This window comes from Larus michahellis, chromosome 2, assembly GCF_964199755.1.
Source record: "Larus michahellis chromosome 2, bLarMic1.1, whole genome shotgun sequence".
NCBI classification, from domain to species: Eukaryota; Metazoa; Chordata; class Aves; order Charadriiformes; family Laridae; genus Larus; species Larus michahellis.
The window spans coordinates 142,284,571-142,302,243 of NC_133897.1; the positions used below are offsets into that span (position 1 = coordinate 142,284,571).

Sequence of the window (17,673 nt, forward strand, 5' to 3'; positions counted from 1 at the left end):
AACACACTGTCCACAAAGTTTCAGAGGCAGCATATATATATACAGTGATAGCACCTCTCAATGCTTCTAATACTTTCTGATATATGCGGAATTCAACATAAATCCGTATCTCCTACTTGTTTCTTTTCTCCCTCTTTAGATTTTTTTAAATTAATACAATACAAGCATATTTAGAAGTTGGATTTTGTTTTAATTTTTGAGAATAATATGTGCCTATAATACATAATTGCTAAGATTTGAAGAATGGTTAAATTCTATCTGTCCTGGAATCACAGAATCGTAGAACACACAATAACCATCTTGAAGTAAGTTGCCAAAGAAAACTTTGATATTTCTATGACTTCTTTGTTGAACCTTGTGACAACCCATGAATTAAAAAAATGTCTATCAGATCAACATTACTTCTTTCTACAAGTTCGATGCTACTCTACCTAAAAAAATATTGACTCCAGGCCAACACAAAGCACTGAAAGGGTGATTGACAGATGAGAATATGGTTGTTTTGGCTCATCCTCTACAACAATGGCAGTCTCTGGTTACGGTTAAGATGTGAGATACTAAGCTGCTTAGTACTCATCAGTACTTAAACATTTTTGGCTTTGATTCTTCCTATGTAGACTTCGTATTGGGTTTTCGTGCTTTCTGTTTTCTTCCAAGACAGAAAAATTTTGCAGGTCTTGCAGCAGGGATTTAGTTAGATGAGGCTGAGGTCTGCAGCTGAAGTGGATTCCTGATCTCAGGCTTTGTCAAGGGTTCAGCTTTATCAGGATGGGCTAATTCTTGATCCCACCTGAATTTCAGGTTTGTATTACTTCTGTTAACACTTTCATGTCCAGCGAACGTCTTCATAAATATATATTGTATTTGTTAATCTTAGAATTACTTTCTCCCTGATTAATCAGAACTCAATGTTTGTTGCTCTTAAAGGTACTCTTTGCAAGTATGTATTGCACAATTTTTATAGGATGTCATAAAATATAACTGGAGGTTGAGTACTGTGTCAAAGAATGAAGTACCTCTTTACTCAACAGCCAAGCTGTTGAAGAGACTGCAGAACCTTTTGCAGTAGTTTAAATTAATTTTGAAGATGAGGGAGGAAAAGGTTTCTCAGTAGAGTCCTGTATCCATCCTCTGTGAAGCACAAATTAGTATGGTATGACTTACATTTTATAATTCATAAAATAACAGTTCTGAAATCTGCTTGAGCAAAATTCCTGTGGTTAGGCTGAAAGTATTCTATTGTCTCTGGCTTTCCTGAGCTAAGTGAAAGCATTAGAAAGGACAATTTTAACACTGATTGTGCCATTGTAATGCGATCTGTTCCTCTGCAAACATTAACAAGAAGCACTATAATTGTTGAAACAGGCACCTGTGGAGATCAATATATCCAGAGGAGTGAAAATACTTTCCATTCTTCTTTAACACTCTTTATGTAAAGATTAAGCGACATCTTTGCTTAAGGCTCTCTTGAGGAAAGAAATATGTGCTGACATTAGGTTGATATAAGAAATCTCAGTCATTTGTACTTTTCTCCTTTTAATTGTAAAATCTGGATATCTCTCAGCCAAACACATCATTGCAGTATGGAAATATATGTGAACATTTCTGTTTAGAAAATTTTATTTAAATTTTAGAAAAATTTTATTAATCAAATATTGAAAGATGTGGAAGTAATCTGAAGTCTCACCATTTCCCTGTGAAGAAATTCATTTCCCAATAATTTTTATTTGTTAGAGAGTTGGTTTAGTCAGCTGTACTCTGATAAATGCCACTTTTAATTAACCTCCTTGCATATTTTAATTCCCACTTATACAATTAGTGGGAGAAGAGCTCTCTGTCTGTGACCTTTAGGGTACTTCATTGTGTAAAAGGAAAGGAAGATTTTAAATGTGTGCAATGAAGAAGGTGACAAAAACTTGCAATGTGAAACATAAAATATAGGTTTTAGAAAACCACTGAGTTCATTCCGAATTGTGCTGTTAGCACAACTACATATGCTATTTTAAGAAACTCTGAAAAGAACCTCTGTGAGCATTGGGATGAGTAGTGCTGTGTCATATCTGTTCTCCCATGGGCAGACATTATTTTAATCATTAAATCAGTCTTCGATATTTGCCAGTTCAAAGATTTGAAAGTTCACCTCTGAGAAACTGCCTTAATTTTTAAAATCTCTGTTTCTGATTTGTAGAATGTACATTGTTACAAAAATTAAAACTAATCACCTCTTTCTGTTTCCCTCCTTAAAGAGCATATGGATTAGTACCTACGTGTTTACAATATGCTTTGCTGCTAACGTGGGACTGTTGTATGGCGTTGTCTGCACTATAGTAATTGTGATTTTCCGCTTTCCCAGGTGAGAAATAATTTATGGAAATGGTCTAGTACGTTGTTATGTCTTCTTTCCGGCACATTGCTTCACTGTCAGAGCAGACATATGGTACGCTATATTTCACAATGAAACTTCAGGTTTTAAGTTGCAGAAGATTACAAGATAAGACAAATCAAAAGGAAAAGTCAAACCTTTGCTTTTATTGGTGGCTAAGGATCTCCAAAACATTTCATACTATTAATTTATTTTGTGATTTCTCTTAGTATTACACATCTCCATGACTCATTAGACGAAGTTAGCACAAGATCAACAGAAAGATCAAATTTTTTATTATTTTTTTTTTCCGTTAGATACTTATTTGCTCCTTAAGGAGAAAGTCCATCTGGCAACCTTTAGTTACTAAGTGCTTTATAAACTCCTAGATACCCTGTTGCACCGGAGCTGATGGTTGCCGTTTGCACTTCTAATATGTATTAATGAAACATAACTGCACAACTATTACAATATCTAGTGAAAAGTGCATTATAAATTTGATGTATGAATTAAAAAAGCCAGGACAAAGAAACTAGAGCTAATATATTCTTTTTTTCGTACGTTACAGTTGCTACTTTGGATCGTAGGTAAAGGAAAATAGCAGTTGAGGTTCTAGATCTTTTTGTGCTACAAAGTTAATCCGTAGTTCCCGGCTCCTGCCAATGACTTGCTGCTTACAAGCAAGTTCTGTTTGCACGAACATCGAATCCCACTGAAATTAAGCACGTTATAGGCAGCTTGATTTAATGCTTGTTAAAGCTAATGGTGTTGCCCATTTGGGCATAGCTCTGTTCTCATAGAATAAGTTGCAGAACTGGCATAAAAGCAGCTCAAAATTGCAAGGCAATTACAAATTATGGAAGATGGTTTCTGCTTGAATCCGTCAGTACCTTTCTGGTAACCTTCTGCTCCTCAGCAACCTAAACTTCTGGTAAATTCTGCTAGTAAAGGAAAAGATAAATTTTCGTGTTCTTTATACCCTGTGCCTGGATGTCTGAGGTTCTGCCACATCAGAAAGGGAGAGCTATCTGACACAAAATAGTAACATCTTCTGTTGTCTGATCTAAAAGAGGCATCAGTCTGAACCTGCACTAATGAGAGTAAGAAAGACTCTTCCCAGTGATTTCTGTGCTCTCAGTCAGGTTGCACATGGTTGTCCATGCAATCTAAAGGCACTGAACAAGGTAATGGCCTTAACAACTGTACTGTGCAGGTGAGGTTAGCGAGAGAACACGCAGTAAGACATCCAGTCAGAGGCAGAAGCGCCAGCAAAAATGAAGCAAGAAAAGCAGTGCAGATTATTTATTGTGAAGTTTTGGTTCAGATGCCAGAGTATCGGACATGGTGCACATTATGCATCAGAACACATTACAACCAGCAGCAGCTACAGCTCAATTTATGCAAACAGGGGAGAACAGCTGACTTTTGCAAGCCTCATTTAGCCGGGGCCAGTACTTGCAAATAATCCCTGCACATTGATGCATCTATTAAATGTTTGTATTCTGTGATTATTTCCATTGCCTAGCTTTATGCACAGAGCTCAGGTGATAGCTAGTTTCCCAGTCTTCATGTTCTGCAGTTAACTGCGTTCCTGCAGGTGATGTGTTGAAGCAGAAGGTTGTACCCTGAGCTGCCTTTTCAAGGAAACCTTCTCTTTCCACTGACCCTGTAGAGATACTGGCTTTTCCAGTTAAATTCCCCACTTTGATAGTTAGAGTGGAACATTCTACTTCATCATACAGAGATACATCAAATTTAATGACAAATAAAACATCCTTCGTTTTCATTGACCCATAGCTATTCAATTTTTTTTTTCCTGCAAGGTAAAAAATATTAATTAAACCTCTGTACTTTTGAAGTTGACGATTGTATATTACCTACCTTGTCTTGAGAATAGCTGTCTGGCCCTCTATAAAAAAGTAATGACATTTTAAATTAAGATTTTATTTGCCAGAAATTTCCATTATTCATATTTGAATAAAAAATAATTATATCAAATTTTCAAAGTGATATACGATAATTTTAAAATGTGCTTTTTACTCTTTTAACTGGATCATTATCACAAGAAAAAAAAAGCTTCATATGCACAAAAATACTTATTGATTGCACCATTGTAACTTCTATGCTGTAGCTTTGGGGTGTGTCTCTTCCTGTTTCTGTTCAAGATTGCTGATGATTTGCCTTACAGATTTTCTCTGTGTATTGATTACAGAGCAAAGACGCTGAGTTTGAAAAATGTGAAAGAAGTGGAATATAAATACAAAACAGAAGATAATTGCGTAAGTTAAATTATCTTTTTTTGTGTGTGTGTTCCGCTAGTTCAGATTTGTTTATTTTCTCTAGTTGGTTACCAGATTGCAATCAGTGAGTCAAGGGAACATTGTTATGAAATGACCACTTGAAACCTAAAGCCAGCATGATGTAGTAAATTCAAAACTAGTCTGGCCATCAGAAATTGGAATATTTTCCTGGTTGTGCTGCTGGTCTGCAAAGTTAGGCAAGTCCTCTTAGATCTATCTATCTTTCTTTATTTGTTACTTTTAAATTAGGAGTTGCTGTTTGTAAAAGTTTCCTATTACCTAAGTCCAAGGAAATCTCCTGGCAACAAGGGCAAGGGCCATCTGAGCAGACAATAGCTGTCTCTATATTCTTACCATATTTCCTCATTTCCTGAAAGCCCTTTGATACTCTCATCATCCCCAGACCCCTTTCTGACTCCATTTCTGCCACCAGCCCCTTCTGATCGGACTGTGGCAGAGGACAGACACCATGTGTGGCTGGGGAAGGAGGGAGAGCAGTATGAAGTTGTCACAGGCTGCTTACCCTGTACTCAAACAATGGTACCCTCACGTGAAAAACGGATGGAAGAATCTCTCCGAAAGACTGTGCTTTTGAAATCTGGCTTCTTCCAAACCTAAACCTACCAGTCAGAGACTTTAAATGCTTTCGGTTATGTTCATTGCAATTATCATGAAAGTTGCTTGTGGTCAGGCCTATGGTAAGAAGAGAAGGGTAATGACCCAGAGAGGTGAACTCCCTCCTCTAAGATGAAATGGTAGGTCAGCAGCCAAGAGATAAGTAGAACCATGTGTCCTTTCAGCACAGAGTCCCGTCACTAGGACATCCTGCCTTCTCCACCGTGGCAGTTTCTACTATGTCCTCTTTCCTTTCCTAATGCTTATGAAGGGTCTTATGTATCAGTATGCAACATGCTCAGCAAGTACTACCTCACTACTATGAAGCTCTCCTCAAAAGAATTTATATTTTCTAGCAAATGTTTTCCATCAGAGCTATCTCGGTCTCAAAATCTGAACTTGGCTCAGGGTGGTTTACTGTTTGGGCATGCCAAACAATGCTGGAATGCAAAAGGTACATGAGAATGGGGAGGGCTCTGAAATGTGAGTTAAAAACACTGTTGTTGATGCTGGTCCAGCTGTCAATTATTATATCACTTCTCATTCTTAAGAAAAACGTGGGAATTACTTTGTCAAAGATGGGTAACCAAAATTTGTTTTGTCTGCTTTTTGCATACCAGTTCATAAACTATTTTGTGTTAATCCCTATGCATCTTTTTTTTAAGATAACTGCTCCCCTGCTTTTTTTTTTTCCTTAATCATTAACACTAATGCAAGTAACCAAGTAATAACAAACTAGTTTCTGCAGACACTGAGGAAAACAACATTTTGTTAAGAAAGCAAATTACTCAAGAGCTTATTACACAAAACAAAGAAGGAAAATATTTTTAAGATTCAGAAAAATGCCTTTAATTGAATTTCGAGTCACTGGGTTGCAGCAGACATTTAGGGCAATTTTTAATGTATGAATGTTAGACTGATCCAAGCTCCCCTGGTAAATAACAGCTTAGACAAAAACAACAGGACTTTTAAACATGAAAATATGCAAGCTTAATGATCTACCCTGCCATTAAGGTCTGTGGATTTATAGAGGTTATTTCATCAATAAGAGAAAAGACACTTTAATGTGGAAAAAATCAGGAGGGTATTTAGAAGCTTATGTGAAACACATTGTATCACGGGCCTTCCCTGGGCTGAATTCTTACCCGAGCGTACAGTACTGTGCAGAGTGCATGGGGCAATTGCTGGTATCCTTCAAAGTGACAGGGGGATAGGCCACCTGGGGTGATTTTCTTTCTTTCTGGGCAAGGACACGACAAAGAGGAAGTCCATTTTTCCCAGTACAGTTCTTAGGAAATAGAACCAAACCAGAACCAGGAATAACTGTACGAAATTTGGCACAGTTGTCCTTGCCCATCCTGGACAAAAGATTGTACCTAAGTCTGCCGTCTCCTTCATTTGGCCTTAACGATTTGAGCCGTTCAAATTTTCCACCTTGTATTTTTGGAAGCTTATTAGCTTGTTGAACATCACAGGCTTTGACCTTTGCACATCAGTCTTCCTTTTTCTTAGTTTTCGTCTTCCACTTTGCTCCTCCTGGTATGGCACCAAAGTGCTCACTTGTCTCCACACCAAGCTGTGTATAGCATCATTTTTAAAGGAATTTGTGGGATATTGGGGTATTTCTCCATTCAAGAGTATATTGCCCTCTGTTTTACCCTTATTTTAGAGTTTTCTTTCATATAATCGTAGCCATTTTAATTGCTAGTTAGGCTTTGCCACTTGACTGACCGAGGTATGTTCATGATGTGACATTTACCACAATCACATTCGTAGGTAAATTGCGCAAAGTCCCTATACATAGTCTGGGGTTCATTGCCTCAGTTTTGGACGTTTGAAATGTTTCCTTAGCCTGTATGATGGTCGCTGCGGTGGTGTCTGAGAGGTCATCTGGTTCCCAGAAGTCTGAATAGCAGTCTACAAAAAGGAGGTAGTTTGTGTGGTTTTGTGGTGAAGATTTCCATTCCTGTTCTGCTTGAAGGTCTATTGGGAAAACTGTGTATCTTCAATGCAATCCCATGCTTTTTTGAGCTACCTAAAAAATTGTCTCTGTGTTTGAGTGTGACCTTGTTACATGTCTCTGACTTCTGTTAGGAAGAACAGAGACTTTCTGAACCTATATTCTCTTGTGGATTCTTGGTTTCCACTTCCTGTCACCCATTGTCACAAGTAATTAATTTTTGAGAGACGATATTCACATAAATCAGTTATTTTATTTCAGTGGTAAATGGATATTTTCTGTATCCGGACCCCTTTTTGCATTTAGTGATAGGATCCTTTATTACATATAGCACTTTTGTGGACTGAAATCCTTTTGGAGATCTTCTCGGAATCAGATCTGTTGATCTGCCCTCATGGTCTGCTGCTGACTGGCTGAGGTGGTGTCAGCTGCAGTGGTTGCCCAGTAAAATCAGCAGAATGGTGTCTCTCATCCTATTTTCATTCTTCCAAAGTGGGAAAAATTTTTTTATGAGGCTGTTGAAACTGACACTTGGCAATACCATGTTTTGCATGTAAAAATACCTAGTGGGAATCTTTGCTGTGCGACGTTCAGGTGGTGCATTCAAAGATCCTCTTTTCCTCTCACCTGGAAGGAGAATGCTCTGAACTTCCACATGTAACCTAGAGATCCCCAGCTTCCATAAAAGACATGCCTGATAGGCAAACTAATCCTACCAGTTTTGGCAACTGGTGCTCATGAGCAGTGTTACTGTGGCTGTTTAAGACTCTCTAGTTGCATGTGTCTTTGTCAGGTAGAAAAAGTAGAAAATGCTACTGAAAATATTGGCAACTTTTACAGGCCACACATGATCCTGCTTATTCCTGTTTACAGCACTAGATGAATAAAAGCTCAATACAGTTATTTGTTGGAATGTACATAAAGAACTTTATAAGTAGATGTAATATCTTTTACTAGGTCAAATAGTACAACTGGAAAAAGTAGAAGATCCTAATGGCCAACAGACTTGTTCCCAAGTCTGAAACAGAAGCAGCAGAAATCAAAGCAGCTGTGGTCCACATTGAATTTGGTCTGTCCCAGACCTAATTTTCCTAAGAAAAAGAGAGACATAGTTCGCAACCTAAGGAAAATGGAGATATCAGTAGCATTATCTTAATTCTACCTACCTATAAAAAACAATATTTCAACTGAACTTTTGATTGCTGATATACAATATATTTATATATAAATATGAATGTTATTGGTGGCTTTTGAATGAGAGAAATAGTGCCTGTTTTGTGGGATACATTCCCCACTGGTACCTGGGGGTTTCTGACCTTTATCTGATGTCCCTCAGAAATCGTTCTGCTATGTAACATCTGTGTTGGGGGCTACACAGTTCCATTGAAGGTACCTGTTGGACTGGTTGAAACTTATTCAAATAAGCGCAGACACAGAATCGGGGACAGTTTATAGTTCTAGCATGGATTATTCGTTGTGTTGGTTGTAGAAACATGCTGGCAAAATTTTAAATGTGTCACTCAAGCTTGGTCTGAATCCACTAAGTATTTCCATGGAGACATATCCCTGTTGTCCTAACGTCATCTTCAGTTGACCAAGATGAATGTTTTCAGTGTTCCCCAAACCACCTGCAGTGTGTGCCCCTAAAGCTCGTGTACTTTTTCCAGTACGTGTGTTTGTCCAATAAAAGATACTCCCTGTCTGCAAACCTTGTCTTGCCTATGTTTGGGGATCATACCAACTGAAACAGTCACATTATTATTTTTCAGATAATAGTTCTTAGTATTATGCATTGTAATGAATAATGACTAACTCAAAGCATTAAGGATAATTTTACTTACAGGTTATATCGTTTTTTATTTCAGTTCTGTGTGAAGACTGATCAAGACAGTTATATGTTGAATCACTCTCACAGTCCAAAGCTCCCTCTATGTTGATTCACGGGAATTTTGGGGATTTTTAGAGAAATTAGTTTGGCTTTTAGTCTCCAAACCCAAGATAATCTTTTCAGCATTATGTTTATTTCATTCCACAGGAATCACTAAAACAGGTAAAGATAGTTTCAGTCAACAACCCATTAGTCTTTCTGAACGCCAAGAAATTTCACACTGACCTGATAAAGATAATCCAGAAGGATAGCACAAGCAGCCAGGCGTGTGAAGATGTAAACAAGGTAGGACGTGCTATATGCTTCAGTAATCATGGTGACAGTGTCAAAGATCATGATTGCTTTCCTTGCATTTCTTAGAGAATACAATCAGATACGGAAACAGATATAAATTGGTAATATTGCAAATGATTAATTTAGAATAGAATAATGTTAATCCTTATCTTAATCAGATTCTATATGGGTTATTTTCTTATTATTACTCAAAAAGAATATCTCTACTATTTCTTTAAATGATCCTATAAGAGACATTAAAGCACTGATCCAAAACTCTTCAAAATTTCTGGAAGAACTCATATAACCACAGCTAATAAAAAGCTGTGATTTTAAAAAGACAATGAGTAGCTACAAATCTACTTGAATTAGTTGTGATTTATTTTTTTTTCTGGAGATGAGTCCATCATAGATAGACACCTTCTTTCTGTTTCTAACTATAAATAATTCCAGGATAATTAGGAAGAAGATACAAAATGACTAAAGTTTTTCTCAGTAGCATTTATTTTTAATTTTCTGCGCTGATTGTACTGGAAAAATAGACAGTATACAAATTATGTGTAAGTCTGTTTTGGAGAAAATCTCCAGAAGTATAGTATTTTTAAAGTTTATCTGCACATAACTAATGCAACTTCCTAAAATGGTCCCTAAAAGGGAAAAAAAAAATCTTGTTATTTTTCTGTCGTTACAATGAAGACATTCCAATACCATATAATGCTTGCTGTAGGCAATTTCATCCAGTTTGGCAAACTAGGTGGAGAAAATCACAGCCATTTCTTAGATGGATTGTTAAGATAGTGTTCAACAATGTGTGTCTATCACCTCTGCTGTCTCTTGCCAAAGAGCTGTGCTACTCATACCTGCTCTGATGGTTGGCTTCTCCTTGTTCTTCAGAAATTCAGCTTAGAAATTGTGCTGCTTTTTTTTCCTTGGTTCTGCTAGGCTAACCGATTTGGATTGGTATGATAACAAACCCCCAAACAGCGAGAAATTCCTTAGGATTTGCATGGGTTTAATTATGAGTTAATTTAATTAGTGTAATAAGTTAATAAGTTAATTTATAAGTTATTTATGGAGGCAGATTTTATCCTTTGTCTCTTCTGTAAGGTACTTGGCAGTACAACAGCCTGAAATACTGTGCATAATTTTTTTTGGTGGAATAAAGGTCTTTCTGTCGCACATAATGGGAGTGAAAAAAATTGCACTTTGGATTTTGTTTCTGTAATTTTCTCAAGATAAATGTAATTCTTTAATAAATTTATATGTCAAAAATGTTCTCACTAAAATATTAGTGTAGCAGGTGAGATTACAGCAAGTAGAAAATGAATTAGAACTTAATCTTATAAAATCAATGACTAGAGTTTATCTTTTCAAGATTATCTTTCCCATCTTTTGACCACTTCTTAACCAACCCCTGCTTTTCCAAAAGTGTAGTGTTCATAATCTGCTTTTCTAGAGAATCCAAACACAGCAGAGGCTGAGTCATCTGAAAAGAAAAGCGAGACATCGGTTTGGTATAACTTTAGAAGAATACTGAGAGACATACTCAGCAAATATTAGAGGTCCAACAGGCTGTTGCATGTAACATGATTTTGCAAAGAAGGAGTTAACTTTGATACCAAGAAGCTGAATTCTTATGCATTGCATTGATTTTCTCTGGTTACTATGCGTTGGACTAGTTTTCCTTGGTATGTTAATAGTTTGATACTTTTATTTCAGTGTGAGCAGAACACGTTGCTCTGTTCGCTTCCCAATGGAAGTTGTCATGGTGAGTTTATTATCTATAAATGATATTAAAACCAAGATGGATACAAGTATGCAAAATGGCTCCACGCTTTTCTATTTACTACTAGGTGAACTCAAATTGTCTGGAAACTAATGTTTTCAGTTAGACCACGCATTCGTCGAAGCATGAGTGCTAAACAGGGTTAAACTCTGTTAACCTTGGCCTAACAGGTCTTATTTATTTTGCTCTTGACTGACTTTTTAAGAATGAAAACACCTTGTCTGTAGGAGTCCCTGCTTATTTCTCATGAACCACTGAGTGCATAGTGGGGACAAGTACGCAGCCAGGGGAACCCCTTCCCACATTCCTGCCTGGATTGGTCTTCAGACAAAGGCCTAAGAGGCTGTTTTGCTAAACTCTGGTCTTGGTTTTTGTATTCACAGCAGGACTTGAATATTTGTAAGCAAAAGTAAAAATAGAACAAGATCAGAGACATGTTAAATCTTTGTGCTTTTTAAAGCCACTTAGGAGAAAATCTCACAAAACATCAACTGAATTATCAGGGACACAATGGCCACCAATATTGAACGGTATATCAATACATGGTAGAATAAAGAAAAAAAACCTAAGAGTTTGCTTTCAATTAAGGATTAAGCTGGATAATTCCACTCTTCCCACATATTATAACACTTAAATCAAACCAGAGCACATACATTCCCATGGGAGAGCTGCAGCAATCTTTTGCAGAAGATACTTTATACAGATGACTTCATAGTGGATGGAATTAAAATATTGTGTTTATTTAAAACGCTTATAAGCATTAAAGCCACAATGGAGAATCTGATTTGGGGGCTGTTGTCTGAATGTTTACATTTATTAACTAGACTCATGACATTTTTATGATACTACAGTGTGTAGTTTACTTGGGGGTGACAGAGTGCTCTGCTGTGACACATGGCAAAGCGATGATAATGGCTACTGAAGGTGATATACTGCTATACTGTAAAATACTGAAAGAGTGTAAAGCACTTTATATGTGAGGAGTTTTTTTGGAAGGTCTTGGCAGTACATATTTCAGTCTTCTTTTGGATGAACTGGTTTCTCATGTTACAGAAGTGACAGACAGCACAAAACCTCTTTTCCAATTGCTGAAGTCCTGCCTTGAGGACTTAAATGCTCTGTCGTTCCTTGTACCAACCAGTCTATGGTTAGCCTTCATGTGAGCTTTAAAATAAAAACCAGGGAGTAAAAAGAAAAAAAGCCTATAAAAAGGAAACCAAAATGTGGGGCTTAAATTTTTAGGAAGGAGGGGAGCAGGAAGACATAATCCTAAACCCTTACAGGATTAAGCAGCAATGTACATCTTTGTCAAAATCTTTCCTTTCTCCTTCTGGGGAGAGACCGATTTGCCATTGGTCTGTATCAGCACCAAATTAAACAGCTGCTGTTGCCCTTGCCCACTGGTTGAGAGGGGGGCAGGTCTGTACCTATCCCCCCATTGAGAAGCCAGGCAGCATCTCCTGCAGTGCAGGATGCCAGCTGGGTGGGAAGGTAGCACGAGTAAGTCATAGGGAGAAAAACGAAGTTTCTTTGTTTCAGAGGCAGAGGAGGTATATAGAAAAGATTCCGGTGAGCAGCCTAGCAGGTCTCATAAATCCTTTCTTGGTTTCCATCACAGTAATGTCAGGCAGGAGGTTTCCTTTGAAATTCTGTATTTTTGTTTGGTACATATCTATTAATTTGCATTGGACAGTACAAAGACGGTAAATCTCTCGAGGTGCAAGTCCAAAAGGCTCTGGCTCTCAGACTACTGTCAGAAAGGAATTAGCACCATTATAAATCTACACCATGGGGAAATTCAAAGTCCCCTCAAGAGGTTAAAATCTTTTCCTCTGCTCTGTCAAAACCATTTAGCTTAACCCATCTTTACATTCAGAATTCTGAATACATTCAGAATTTTATTTTTTTTTTGAGTTTTGTGCATTATGGTAACTAACATTTGTTCACAGAGCAATGTAAATAAGATGTGCATTATGTTCTCATATTCCCTTTATGAAAGCCAGGAATCATATATCTGTGTGCTAGTTCAGGAAGCATTTAGTACAGAGTCTGCTTAGTTTAGCATGAGATGGCCTGAGGTTGAAGAATGAGTATAAGACCTTTTTTTCTCCAGCATCAATACATGCTAGTATATAAAAAATTAACCAAACAAAAACCAGTACAGTAAAAGCTTTTACATATTTTTCTTCCTTATAGGAGGATATTAGTTAAGCCATAGGCAGGCATTTAGGTACTACAGAAAAGAATGTCCTATCAGAACTTAAGAGAGAGATATTCTCTGTGTATCCCATGTAAACTCTTCCAAATAAGCCAAGATATTATCCTGACTCATTTAGAAATTCAAATCAGAAGAAGCAATTGTTTAATTCTTGAGAGACTATTCCTGTTTAAGACATCTCACTAATAATATGTTCTGCCAGTCAACACTTCCTCCCATTGCTCTGAAGGTCCTTCATTTGTGCTTCAAGAATGTGCCATTTGCTTGACTGATACCGCAGTACATAACAGTAAAATTTTTATTGTGATAATTTGGGCTTATTTTGTTGAACTACCATTATTTTTATATGCATTTCTTGACTATTCTCCCTTATAATTAAAGTTTTTAATTTATCAAATATGTAGGTGAGTCATTGCAGACATGTCACAGTGAGCGACGTGTTTTGATAGTAGACTGCAGTGGACTGGATTTCTTTGACTACACTGGAGTCTCAGTGCTGCTTCAGGTATTCGTGACATCGGACAAATTCTGTACATAGAAATATAATTACATATACAAGTTATTGGAGCCAGCTACTAGTCACCTCACCTATATCAGTGGATAAACATGTCACTTGTAGAAAAGATGAGCACAGTTTTGGTATTAAACTGCACTGTGTTTATATCTAAAATTATATAAAACATAATTCTAAAGATTTCAGGTGACATTCAGTGCAAATGTAAGTATTGGTATGTAATAAAGATGAGTTTTGAACTCCTTTTTTTTTAAATTAAAAGATGTTTTAGGTCATATTTGACCCTGTCATATCAGCTATGACAGTTGCAGCCGTGTGTGGATTTACCCCTTTAAAATTTCAGCTTTTAATTCTGTGATTTTATCTGTATGTCCTGCTTTCTGCTAAGCCAGAGGTCTTAATGATCTCCATGTTTTCCCCTGTGGGTTACATACCTAGCAGGCTGGGATCCTCAGGCATTGCAGGAGCTACAAGAAGCTCCCAGAAGACTAAAACCAGTAACCGCATAATGAGCAGTTTGATATAGTGGATGAAAAATTATGTTCAAATGCTATTTCTTATGTTTCCATTGGGTCTGGCGTTTAATAGTTGTGTAGTGGGTACAGATTTAAGTGGGTATGCAAGTCTTGGTTCATATGATTTTTCTGAGTAAGAAGACTAGATTTGAGCTTGGGTCTCAGCCCAGGCCTTTTCTTATCCTAACCATTTTCTCAATTTACTGCAGCGGTTAAGCAGTGAAATAAGTGCTGCCTTAAAAATGTCAAATTAAAACTACATACGTAGGTGGGGACATAGTCAAAAAGAAAACTGGAAAAATAAGGTTAGTGGGAGTTATTACGTCTCCCCTCAAAATACAGGTCATTCAATAAAGCATTAATTGAAAAAAAACTAAATTGTGAAACCGGTTTCCAAAAGGTCTTAGAGACCTCAGAACTACAAATTATATCGAAGAAGTGTTTGACAAATTTGTGAGAGGTAGGTCCGTTGTGGGCTGTGAAGTGCACAGGTTGGGAGTGCAGCTGGTCCAAACCTGAGTTACCCAGAAGAGGAACACACCCAACACCGTTACACTCCTTCCCAAAATATCATCAGTGCTGAGAGAGTTGGAGTGGTTTTTAGACTGAGTCAACCTTTTTGTTCATCTTTAAAAATAGGGTATTCTGATGTGGTTCTTATTGAATGTCTTCTCTCAGAATTGTTCCACTTTGCACGGATTATTTAAACATTTTTTGGAGCAGGGACCGCTTTGAATGGTCCTCACCTTCCAGGAAAAAAAAAAAAAAAAGCCTACTCTGGTTCTAGAGTTATTTTCACATTTTTTTACTTTCTAGCTTACTGACTATTTAGTCTCTGTGAAGTTGAACATTTTCAAAGAAAGAATAAAGAACAACTTAATGCAGAATGTAGCATGACTGTTACGCTGCTTTTCTGATAGACTGCTGGAAGTTTCAATGTTTCCTAGGTCCGATTCATGCCTTTGTGGGCTGGTAGGTAAGTACGTGGTGAGGAGATGGAGAAACTTGCTGAAAAAGGAGAACCGGGGGAAAAAAAAAAAAAACAGCCTAAAAATATAGTAAAAAATGCAAAATTGTTAATCAAGCTGAGATTTAATTCTCGGGTACGTTTAGGAGGGGGGAGGAAATTGGTCTGGGTTTGCGGTGTTTGCATTATAGAAGGGCTCGCTCTGGTGGCTGCTGGCAGTATAGCTGCAACAGCAGCGATTCACCCTCTGCCTGCTTTGAAGATGTTCTTTTTACGTATTTTATTCTCTGTTGGTATTTTAAACAGTTTTTTTTTAATTTCATGTTTTGGCACGTATAGATTTACATGGACTGTAAAAACAGGCACATCGATGTGTTGCTAGCACACTGCAAAGGCAAGTATCAGCTTACAGCACAATTTTTAACATGAAGGTTTATATATCCTCACTACCTTATCAGTGCTCATATGTTTGTTTTATTGCAGCTTCCCTGATAAAAGCAATGCAGTACGGTGGAAATCTTGAATCTGAAAATCCTGTCTTCTTTGAATCTATTACTTCAGCAATCGATGCCGTTCAGATTCACAGGGTGAGACTTACACCAGGAGCAGGTGGAATCTGGAGGGCTTCTTGGATGCTGACAACTTGTTTAAGTCCGGGGAAATCTTAGTTATCCAGTGAATCTTTTGTGCAGAAAGCTTTTAGCTGTCTGTGCTCTACAACCAGTCCTCAGCCTCTGGACTGCAGTTATCAAGTTTTTCTTTCTAGCTCTCTCTTCTCATCACCTTCTCTCCTTTAGCAACAACTTCCTGGTCTTCTACGCTAGACCCAGAGGCAATGTGTTGTGGTGCATTAATCTGGGTGCATTCTCCACTGGAAAGCATCTAGAAACACCTAATGTAGCTTCTCAGTGAGGGGCCTTGAGCAACCTGCTCTAGTGGGAGGTCTAGTGCCCATGGCAGAGAGGTTGATCTTAAAGATGATCTTTAAGGTCCCTTCCAACCAAAACCTTTCTATGATTCTATGAAATTAACTCGCACCCAATTCCGCATTACTGAAATTACGCTCCGTTCCTCAGCCTGGGCTGCTTAAAGCTACTTCACACAGCACTGTGCTGCTCTGACCGAAATGCTTCTGCATCCTTAGCACATTTTTTTCTAGCTAATAAGCTTGTCTCTACCCTGCACTGGAGTGTGCTGTGTTGGCTCACCAGTGGAAAGAGGGGAGAGGAATTGCACGAGGTGGAGGAGAGACAGAGGGAGAAGGAAGACTTGGCTCAGAAACTGAGGCTTGAACATGCATTTGCTTGAACATGCATTTGCTTGAACATGTATTTACTCGCTCAATAATAATCCTTGCATTCCCTGTTAAAAGGCTGTAAACCTAGGTCTTCCTCATAAACCATGGGAGTCTTTTCCATTGCAATCCCAGCATAACTGAGCATGCATTACAAGTAGTATGCTTTCCCATGGTTTTAGTTAGGATTCCAAACATGCCTAGAGCTTGGCTCAGAGCCTTCTCCGAGAGACATTAAACTCATCATGGTCTGTGGTTTTGGTTGTTTTTTTTTTCTCCACTTTATATTTTACTAATTAGATTACAGTTATCTATGGACAAAGTCACTTTCCATTGATTTATCCAGATAAGGTGAGTTGGCACAGTTGGTCTAGTGGGTTGACCAGAAAAACATGTTCTCTTCAGAGCTTTTCAACATTTTTCATTGTGTTGCCCTGAAAAAAAAAAAAAAAAAAAAAATTACTAAATGTGGATGACTATTGTATATTTTGCCTGGGTCTGATTAGATGAATTAGGATGATTGTTGTGCTATAAAATGGCTGCATTCTTTATAGACATTAATTAACCTTCCTAACATTCTTATAAGATAGTTAGGTACTAGCATTCCCATTTTATGGAAATGGGACATGGGAAAACCAGGACAAATATTCAAAGTGAGAAGGCGGACTTAAAGGTCAGATGCCCACTTTTCTGGGAACTGATCCCATGTTTCTACCAGAGCTGCTAAGCAAACCAAACCTCTGAAGAGTGGCTTAGCAGATTAGTCCAGAAGGCTTGCACACAGCCTCAAATTTTAAACGTAATTATGAACAGTGTATATATGCTGCTGATGCCTCTTCAGAGTATTCAAAGTATGTGATTTGGGTTTTTTTATGTGTTCCTTGTGTTTAACACCTGAAGATAAGAGAAGATGGATGGGAGCATGATAGCAATAACAGCACCACACTGTAACAAACACTGTCTGTCTGTGTGTTCTTCCTT

At 37.6% G+C, this 17,673-nt stretch overlaps 1 protein-coding gene across 1 annotated transcript in view; it reads left to right on the plus strand.

The window, feature by feature from the left end:
* SLC26A7 (solute carrier family 26 member 7) overlaps nt 1–17,673 on the plus strand; it is a 71,396-nt gene that overhangs the window by 53,027 nt on the left and 696 nt on the right. The window contains exons 11-17 of the mRNA XM_074573643.1: nt 2,247–2,353; nt 4,575–4,641; nt 9,273–9,410; nt 11,118–11,166; nt 13,807–13,907; nt 15,738–15,792; nt 15,882–15,985. Of these exons, the coding sequence (XP_074429744.1) occupies nt 2,247–2,353; nt 4,575–4,641; nt 9,273–9,410; nt 11,118–11,166; nt 13,807–13,907; nt 15,738–15,792; nt 15,882–15,985 (621 nt within the window). The remainder of the gene's footprint in view (nt 1–2,246; nt 2,354–4,574; nt 4,642–9,272; nt 9,411–11,117; nt 11,167–13,806; nt 13,908–15,737; nt 15,793–15,881; nt 15,986–17,673) is intronic.